At 28.2% G+C, this 10,964-nt stretch overlaps 1 protein-coding gene across 1 annotated transcript; it reads left to right on the top strand.

Moving 5' to 3' along the window:
- The first annotated feature begins 6,780 nt into the window (after nucleotides 1-6,780).
- LOC106297279 (nuclear pore complex protein GP210-like) lies at nucleotides 6,781-10,592 on the top strand. Its single transcript, XM_013733555.1, has 10 exons — nucleotides 6,781-6,849; nucleotides 6,925-7,051; nucleotides 7,179-7,327; nucleotides 7,705-7,816; nucleotides 8,199-8,304; nucleotides 8,445-8,519; nucleotides 9,715-9,853; nucleotides 9,944-10,001; nucleotides 10,251-10,324; nucleotides 10,419-10,592. The coding sequence occupies exons 1-10, from the start codon at nucleotides 6,781-6,783 to the stop codon at nucleotides 10,590-10,592; spliced, it is 1,083 nt and encodes a 360-aa protein (XP_013589009.1).
- The last annotated feature ends 372 nt before the right edge of the window (nucleotides 10,593-10,964 follow it).

The raw sequence follows: 10,964 nt of genomic DNA, 5'->3' as shown, positions 1-10,964 counted from the left end.
TGCTTTTGAGATTTTGCTTCAAGACAATCCCTAAGCTCATGATCCAGTCTGAGGCAGAGGGAGCAATGTTTTTCCAGCCTCTCATAAACCAGTTTAACCTCAACTTCTTCACCACTGGAATATTCTATCACTGAAGATGTCATTAAGGGAAGCCTCCCGTTAATGTGTACCCTCATACGAGCAGCTTGGTTTGTGATATCTATTGTCTCCACCAATCCGATATCGTCTCCTATTGTTCTCAATGTCCCCTTGGTCCATAGGTGAACCAGGATTCCCTGTACCTTTATCCAAAAAGGTATGAGAGATAGAAAACTTGGAGATAAGGTGGGTTTCCACCTTTGAAGAATAATCATCCACCTAGAAAAGTGGTAAGGGCGCTTGTCCAGTACTGCCAGTGAGTCAGCCTCTGACTTAAATTGGAATTTAAAAACCCCTTGACCCAGATCTGCTCCAATCGGGGGGCTTACGGTTCGCCAGTGCTCAGTAAAGAACAGAATAAGGTTCCAGACCTTTTGAACCGATGGATTAGTAACTCGGCCAATTAACGTGAGAGCATGCTGTTGCAGTATGGTGAGGTTGTCGGGGGCTTGGGTATGCACTCGAGCTGTTCTTGGTGCTTCGTGGTCTCCAATTACCACTTCTTTTCCTTTTTCAGCCGTTGAGAGTCTCCTAGCCATTTCTGCTACTGTTAAAATCTTCGAAATCTCTGCTGATATATTCCTCTGAGTTCTTAACAACTCGTGACCCAGAGTATGAGCAATGTGGACCTTCTGCAGAGAGAGAAGGAAGGCACCACACCGTATGTTTCCTTCAGGGTATTATGTGACCGGAACCCCGGTCATCTAGAAGCACTACCAGAGCAAGAACAGCGGTGAAAACGGTCCCTCTGACCAAAGTCGGGGGAAGAACCCTGTGGTTCTTAGGGCAGAGTTTGTTATTAACCAGTGGGCACTTCCCAACAAGGGAATAATTTGAATTGTCGCAGAAAACCTGCTGGATAAATAGCCAAAAGAGGGAAAGTAAGCGGGTAATAGAACGGACGGTGACAGGTTCAGAAAGGTATTAACCTTTCTAGAGAAAAGTGTCTGGGAGAAACCTCTCCTTATAAAATTAAATAGTATGACCATTCATCTTATCATATCTTTTTTATTCTCTTGCAACTAAATATAAATTAAGTCAGAAAAAAAACAACTAAACATGCATGTTAACTTCAGTAGGAAGTAGAGCTAGGAATTTTAATCAAAATATGCGGGCTCGCCACAGAGCGGGTGTGGAACGACGGATTAAATTTTTTTGAACTGCGGGTGGGGTTGAGATTATTTTAAGCGGAACGGGTGCAGGTCAGTCAAAGAATATAAGTTGCGGATAACTGTCAACCAGCAAAACTCTTTTTAAAAAGAATTTTTTTCGTAAAAATATATAATATAATACAAATATTAATATAATTTTAGTTATAAATATATTATTTTATTTTTTAAAAATTTAATGGATATATAATTAAAATAACTATTTTAATACAATTAATATTATTCGCGGGTCTAGAGGGTTCCCCTTAAGTTTTGGCAAGGCGGATACGGGTATAACAATTTTGATTTGCAGGGTGTGTGAGTCGAATTTTTGAATCAAAAAAATAATTCGGCCTGCTGCAGGGCTGATTGATCCGCGAACCAACACTAGTATAGAGGATGATTCACCATAAGATCTGAAAAATATTTTTTTTTATTTTTCTGCTTTGTCAAATATTATTATTATGTACTATATATGTCAAATATTTTTCTATACTTGATATATTTTTTCAAAAGAATTTTTTATAAAGAAAATATTTTTCTCAAAAATATATAAGATATTACAAATATTTATATAATTTTAATTATAAATATATAATTTAATTTATTTTCAAAATTTTAATTAATATGTAATTAAAATAATTATTTTAATATAATTAATATCATCTGCGGGTCTGGAAGGATTCCCTTAAGTTTTGGCAAGGAAGATGAAGATATAAAATTTTTGATTTGCAGGTTGTGTGAGTCGGATTTTTGAATCAAAAATAATTTGGTCTGCATCGGGGCTGATTGATCCGCTAACCAGCACTAGTAGAAAGGATGATACACCATAAGATCTGTAAAATATTTTTTTCTTTTTCTCCTTTGTCAAATATTATTATTAAGAACTATATATGTCAAATATTTTTCTATAATTGATATATTTTTTTAAAATATTTTTTATAAGGAAAATATTTTTCTTAAAAATATATAAGATATTACCCATATTTATATAATTTTAATTATAAATATATTATTTAATTTTATTTTTAAATTTTAATTAATATATAATTAAATAATTATTTTTAATATAATTAATATTATCTGCGGGTCCAGTGGATTCTCCTTAGGTTTTGCCAAGGCGGATGCGGATATAAAATTTTTTATTTGCGGATTGTGTGGGTCGGATTTTCGAATCAAAAAATAATTCGGTCTGCCGTGGGGCAGATTGATCCGTGAACCATCACTAGTAGGAAGAATGATTCACCATAAGATCTAAGAAATACATTTTTTATTTTTCTGCTTTGTCAAATATTATTATTATGTACTATATATGTCAAATATATCTATGATTGATATTCTAGGATATTTTATTTTTGCAAAATATCCTAGAATAATTATTTATGTCAAATAGATATAAATATATTATTTTATTTTTAAAACTTTAATTGATATTTAATTAAAATAATTATTTTAATATAATTAATATTATCTGCGGGTCTGGAGGGTTCTCCTTAAGTTTTGGCAAGGCGGATGCAGGTATAAAATTTTTGATTTGCAGGTTGTGTGATTCGGATTTTTGAATCAAAAATAATTTGGTCTGCTGCGGGGCTGATTGATCCGGGAACTAACACTAATAGAAAGGATGATTCACCATAAGATCTGAAATTTTTTTTTTCTTTTTCTGCTTTGTCAAATATTATTATTATGTACTATATATGTCATATATTTTTCTATAATTGATTTATTTTTTTTAAAGAAAATATTTTTCGTAAAAATATATAAGATATTACCCATATTTATATAATTTTAATTATAAATATATTATATAATTTTATTTTTAAAATTTTAATTAATGTATAACTAAATAATTATTTTTAATATAATTAATATTATATGCGGGTCCGAAGTTCTCCTTAGGTTTTGGCGAAGCGGATGCGAATATAATATTTTTGATTTGCAGACTGTGTGGGTCAGATTTTCGAATCAAAAAAATAATTCGGCCTGCCTTGGGGCGGATTGATACGTGAACCATCACTAGTAGGAAGGATGATTCACCATAAGATCTGAGAAATATTTTTTTATTTTTCTGCTTTGTCAAGTATTATTATTATGTACTATATATGTCAAATATTTCTATGATTGATATTCTATGATATTTTATTTTTAAAAATATCCTAGAATAATTATTTATGTCAATTAGATATAAATATATTATTTTATTTTTAATATTTTAATTAATATTTAATGAAAATAATTAATTTAATATAATTAATATTATCTACAGGTCTGGAGGGTTCCCCTTAAGTTTTGGCAAGGCGGATGCAGGTATAAAATTTTTGATTTGCAAGTTGTGTGAGTTGGATTTTTGAATCAAAAAGAATTTGGTCTGCTGCGGGGCTGATTGATCCGCGAACCAGCACTAGTAGAAAGGATGATTCACCATAAGATCTGAAAAATATTTTTTTCTTTTTCTGCTTTGTCAAATATTATTATTACTTGGTAATTTTCCCACGCTCATGCACGGATATAAATATTTATAAATTAAATATACTATAATAATTGATTGTTATTTATTTTTAATTTTAAATTAATTTATAATTTGTATGCATAATTTATATTAATAATATTATATTACTTTAATTAGACATATGATTTTAAATATGTTATAACAATTCGGTTTTGTTATTTTTTACAGTCGATTTAGTTATCATTTGGGTGTATTAGATTGCATAAATTTCTCTAAATTCAACTATAATTATTTTTTTATTTTAAATATATTAAAATTGTGATTTTTCTTATTTGCATTTACGTTGGTTGTTGTCTTAGATATCTAAATATATTTAAGGAAGATTATGTATAACTTAAGATATATTTTGCTTAGAATGAAAAATAAACTAAAGTGTTTGTTTCCAAATTACGTAAATTAATATAACGATAATATTCTACAGTCTCAAGCATATATATAAATTTTACAAAAGAACTAAATTATAATAGTTGGTTAAATTTCTATTTTCATTTGTTAATATGTTTTGAGACATCCTATAATTTACATTTATAAAATAAATTATTATTATAAAATTATATATATATATATATATATATATGTTCTTATTGTAGTTAAATCTATGATTTTGTAAGTTGGATTAGTCGAGTCATCCATATTGTGAGTATATTGAATTAAATATATTTTTAAAATTTAAATTGAAGCATAATTATTTTTTTATTATAATTAAGTAAAATCAAATTAATTTTATGAATCATTTAAATGTGCATGTAGTTTCATAATATTTATCAAGTTATATGTTGATTTCTTTTTTAAAAAAATATGAGAAAATAAAGCAATGATCAATATGAAGTTATACACATAAGTAACTAATATATTTGGAAGCTCATGAACACATATTAATATTTAAAATAATTAAAATATTTATAAATTCTAAATAATTTTATGCCTTAGATTTATTAAACGGCAAACTGAAATTAATTTTAAATAATCTAAAAGTGGGAATTTAGATTTGCTTTGGTAATTTAATTATAGTCATATTAAGTTCCACAAACATAAAAGCATAAAATTTAAAAGCAAATTTAATATTATGAAAAAAAAATAATTTTAATAATGATAAAATATAATATATCTACCTTGTTAAAGTATATAGTGTTGTGTTATTTTAAAATATTTTGTAATTATTTGATCAAAAGATATTTATTGTTAATTCTTTTTTTAATATCTCCTAAAAATAAGCATTTTAAAACAAAATTGTGTGATTTTATTTTAAAAATCATATTATATAAGTAAAATATAATTCATAGATTTGTTTTGCTGAAATTGAAAGATATTTTAGTCAACTAAATATGTGAAAAATAAATAAAACATTTCAAAAGTACTAATTATAAACTATTTTTTTGTCAATTAAACATATATCAGTTTATGTTACTTAATTATTTTATGTAATCATCTAAGAAAATAGATAGATATATAATAATTATTTCTATTAATTTGAAAATATATATTTTTCTATTGTTTAAAATTATGTTTTAAAATAAATAATATTACTTTTTCTAATATCAAGACTATGTGTGTGTATGTTGTTTTTTGAAATCACATTATATGAAAATATATATTTTCATCTAAGAAAATATAGATATAAAGAAATATTTTATTTTTTCAAAAGTTTATTTTATGTTATTGAAAAATATCTTTTAAATGGAATATTTCTATGTTGTGAACTTTCCTTTTTAATGAAATCATATTTTATATACATATATTTTCGTTTTTAAATTTGTTCTTAAACCTTTATAAATGTTTCCTTTTTTATTATATATGTTATTTGGAAAATTTTAAAAAGGAAAAATATAAAAAAAAAATTCAATAATAGTATTTAAATGTAATATTTTAATTCATTTAGGGTATCAGTGTAATCAACTATCGTGAGAGTTAAGGTGAGCACGACACATAAGAAACTGACTTCTCAAATAATATTATAGAGATGTACTATATATGTCATATATTTTTCTATAATTAATATATTTTTTTAAAGAATTTTTATAAAGAAAATATTTTTCGTAAAAATATATAAGATATTACGCATATTTATTTAATTTTAATTATAAATATATTATTTAATTTTATTTTTAAAATTTTAATAAATATATAAATATATAACTAAATAATTATTTTTAATATAATTAATATTATCTGCGGGTCCAAAGGGTTCTCCTTAGGTTTTGGCGAGGCGGATGCAGATATAATATTTTTGATTTTTAGATTGTGTGGGTCGGAATTTCGAATCAAAAAAATAATTCGGTCTGCCGTGGGGCGGATTGATCCGTGAACCATCACTACTAATAAGGATGGTTCACCATAAGATCTGAGAAATATTGTTTTCTTTTTCTGCTTTGTCAAATATTATTATTATGTACTATATATATATGTCAAATATTTCTGTGACTGATATTCTAGGATATTTTATTTTTAAAAATATCCTAGAATAATTATTTATGTTAAATAGTTATAAATATATTATTTTATTTTCAAAATTTCAATTAATATATAATTAAAATAATTATTTTAATATAATTAATATTATTTACGGGTCTGGAGGGTTCCCCTTAAGTTTTGGCAAGGAGCATGCAGGTATAAAATTTTTGATTTGGAGGGTGTGAGTCGGATTTTTGAATCAAAAATAATAATTCGGTCTTCCCCCATTCACTATTCAAATACTAGTAGGAAGGATATAAGATATGAGAAATATTGTTTTCTTTTTCTGCTTTGTCAAATATTATTATTATGTACTATATATGTCAAATATTTATATGATTGATATTCTAGGATCTCCCCCCATTCAATACTCAATTCATTATGTATTTTTTTTTTCTTTTTCTGCTTTGTCAAATATTATTATTATGTGTTATATATGTTTCTATGATTGATATTGGGAAAATGAATATATATTTTTCTATATTTATTTTCCCTTTCTTTCTTTTTGTCTGCGCTGTTGACGTAGTAACAGAGATGGTCCGTCTAGGGATTTTCATTTTCCTCCTGTTCCTCACTCTTTTAGGAGTAACTTCATCATCAAGTGTTAGACATGTTCATTCTTGACAACAATTTTTCTTTTGTCTTATCAGTTCCCCTGACTTGTTTATTTTCTGGCAGGATCTGCCCAGGGTTTGTGAGTGTGAGCAAGTGCAATTCACGTCCAACAATATTGAAGATGACACACCTCAGATTCTACTCCCTTGGACTCCTTCTTGTCAGGAGATGCAGCTGATTGTGACAGGAGGTCAGCTAATTACAAGTTTTCTCTCTCTTGATCTTCTTTCCCCCAAATTTGAAAACTCTAGCTAGGATTCTTCTTTCTTACTTAAAGGAAACCCTAAATCTTCTAATATTTGTCTTGTTTGACTTAGGCTGTGCAAAAGCATCGAGTGACTACAAGTGGCTTACCTCAGATACAAGCATTGTATCTGTGTCGCCTTATGGCATTATAAAGGCAAAGAGGCCTGGCATAGCCACTGTGAAGGTGGTGTCAACTATTGAGCCGCAAAATTTTGATGAGGTAACACATACGCTTTTCATTTTTCCCAACCAACTAGTCTCTCATTCTTTCTGCTATCTGTGAATAACTATGTTGATAGTTTAAGAAAAACGGAGATGGTTCTTTATATTAAATTTCAAGAGCGAAGTCTCAATCCATGTTTGGGAAATTTTGGGGGACTTATTATCGTGTTGTGCGTGTTATACTTTCAAGAGATTGTTTTATGGGGTTATTTGTGAAATAACAAAAAAAAAAAGAAAATTAGTTTTTAAGAAAAAAGGTAGAGATAGATAGGAAGAGAAAATGGAAAAGAGAATAAAAATTTGGTCAGTTTGTGAATTTTGACTTTTTCTTAGTTACTGGATGTAATTTCTCTTGTTTTATTTTTTGTTTCATAGATTTTTGTCAAAGTTCTCGTTCCACCCCTTATGGTTATGTGGCAAAATGTTCCAGTGGAGACCGTTTTCGCATCACGTCTACGAATAGGCGTCACAATGAAATATTCAAAAGGTAAATATTAGTCAAACTTAGAGCATTGTTCATCATCCCGTGCAGGATTCTCAAAAAAAAAATATTAGTATTATGATAATGTATTTACTTTTTATTTTTCTTTACAAAAAAAACCAATAAATGGTTGACACACACATGTGTGAATTTGGCAACCATTTCTTAAAGCGCTTGTTTAAAGACCGTTCTCTTTCCTGTTTCCTAACTTTTCATTATTTTAATTATTTTTAATCTTAAAGCTGAGCTAAGAAACTAGGGTTAAACATACTCTTATTTCATTTTATTATTTTGATATATATATATATATATATATATATATATATATATGTATATATATATATATTATGTATTCTCTATATTGTTAACGTGTATTTCTTTCTATTAGGTGCTCAAAATTTCTATACAACGCTACATAGAAATAGCACACATAATGATTCTGTCAAGGAAACGCTCTCATCGAGAAGATGTAGTACTTATCCATTGAAATTCAGGTTTGGGGACTAATATCTGCTTTTTTTTTTCTTACTATGATAAATCTTCACATCGATCTGTAACGGATAGCATTAGTCTGCATATATACGGATACCATTAGTCAGTATATGGTTGATTGATGATTGTACAAATGCAACAGGAAAAACAAGTTTGTAGCTCTTGACAATGGAAAGAAAGCTACATTTGAATGCCACGTGAAACCTCCTTTTATAGGGTAAGCATATTTGTGTCCTCTTTTAATGTATATACTCAACAAAAAATCTTGTTACAAATAGTTTCTGTATAGTAAATTTAAGAAATAAAATCAGAGGGGAAAACAAGTATATAAAATTAAAAACGCATGACTGTCAAAGTTGATGAAAGGGAAAAGAATAAGAATCGTTCTGATTTCTTTGGTACAAATAAAAATATGGTTAAAAACATCTAACAAAACTATCAATGGTTTTATTAATGAATATTATAGGCAAAGTGATGTCTTTAATTTCTTTTTTAATTTTTGTGAAACTTATAATGAAATTTTTACTGAAAAAAGATTAAATGGTAATTTCAAAAGAAGATGAACTATTTTAACAATTTTCCTCTGGAAAAGTATCACTCTCTCTTTTGTTTTCGAAAGTAGGGTAATTCAAAAAAATTCTAATAAAAATATTAACGGGTTTTCATTTATTTTTAATATAAATATAATTTACATCTTTGTTATCAAGATAAAATATATATTTCATTTTAAACTTTAGAATGAGTGTTATTTATATATTTTCTAAGAAGATCAGATTTTATTTCTTTATTTCTTTATTATTTATTACTTTAGAAACTACAAAATTTGACTATTTTAAATACTTATTGGATTTTGTGTCCACTACTTTGATATAAATAGTTTCACTCTTTCACAAATTATTATGTGTATATATTATATAATATTGAGTTTTGTTATAGTATGTCCTAGATTATTTGCTAAAAACTTTCAACAGAGATGAATTGTCCCACTTCAGTTTAAAAGGTTTTAAATCTTTAACCATAACAAAACCAAAAAAATTATGAACGATCATCGCCATGACTTGAAACTTATGGTATATTTTTAACAACTTTCTAGCTCGACGCATACACAAGAGACAACACCTAGAGACCTGATTTCCCGGAAACCAGACTTCACCAATAATCATTTGCAGTGATTTTGCAATGATCACTACTTTCACAATAGGACGCCACAAAATCAAATGCTTCCCTAATTTCGAAAAACATCCATAAAGAAAGTTTTAATAAATTTGTCCTGCTAATGATACTCTACATGAATCTCTAACAGACTCCCAAAATTAGGTTAATAAATTTCTCGTGCTTAATAGTTAAGAAACTCCATTCATCCTAAAGTTAACGAACTTGCTTTAATTTGACATATGATACATACATTGAAGAACTTCAAAGCCATGGATAGAGCTTCAAACGGGCAATATCTATTGCATATTCTTCTCAAACTTAAACAACATGAAACCCCTCAAAGGAGCTTCATCCGCGCTTCTTCTGGGACGCCTTTCTGTGTCGGGAACTAGAAAGGTAATATAGAGGTTTTCTTTCTTATCTTATTATATTTAATAGAACAAGTTTATAAGTTTGACTCACTCAAGATTCTAATTTATGGTGCAGACGATGAACATAACTTCAGAGTTCAACAATGTCATCATTACTATACTCGAGAACTCTGGTAACCTATTAATTATTTTCTATTCAAATTTGTAAATTAATGAAGTGATAGGAGCCAAAATTTTGTCTTCCATCATCTGATGCATCTTATATAAACAGAGACTCATGAGCAAAACCTAATCATAGTTACTAGACACTACCACAACAAAACCATATAATAAACCCTTGGCGCCTTGAAAGCCCAGTGATTGTATCAACTTTTTTAATAAAGTTATGCACATGTATTTAAAATATGACCTTACTATTTTAGATGTTCAAATTCATCGGCGCAAAAAAGAGTCCTTATCAATGAGCTCGCGGGTAGATGTTGGCCCAAAAACTGAGGTTAATTCTTTATTAACATTCTTTTTTTTTCCTTCTACTTATAGTGGTGACTGACTAATAAAGATAAAAAAAATATATCTTTGTTTTCTTTCAGGTTGAAATGATTGTCACGCTCTCAGCCGCTGGTCAGAAGATCATTATCCGCTACGAGGTTGACAAATCGCAGATACCAGTGAAGCCGTACTTTGTCTATTTGCTCATGGTCCCTTTCCTCGACTTCATCGTGATAATTATTATATTGAAAGTATTGCCGCGGCAACGTAGGTAACTGACAACATAAGTGTAAGAAAATCTTGACAAAAAAGTGTAAGAAAATCCCTTTTTCTAAAATAAGTTATTGGAACTTATCAGTGTTTCTGTGGTCTTTTAATAAGGAAAATTGTCAAATTTATCCTTTCTAATGTCTTCGTGCTGTGAAGTAGAAAGGGTAAAACCGATTTTTGAGAAAGTGTAATGGCAACAATGTTTATGAGTGGGATTGTAAAGGATTGTAAATGGAAAATTAGGAGTTGTAAAGGATTTCTTACTTGCGGTGGATTTAGGAATAACAGGTTCTTGATCCACATTTTTGGTGTGGATCTATGTTCAGCCAAACTCCTAAGTCTAGCGTTTTCCTCATCTGAATTTTAGAACTGTTTTA

The sequence above is a fragment of the Brassica oleracea genome, chromosome C6 (genome assembly GCF_000695525.1).
Source record: "Brassica oleracea var. oleracea cultivar TO1000 chromosome C6, BOL, whole genome shotgun sequence".
Lineage (NCBI taxonomy): Eukaryota > Viridiplantae > Streptophyta > Magnoliopsida > Brassicales > Brassicaceae > Brassica > Brassica oleracea.
Note: the sequence above shows the minus strand (reverse complement) of the source record. Positions and strands in the feature narration are given on the sequence as shown.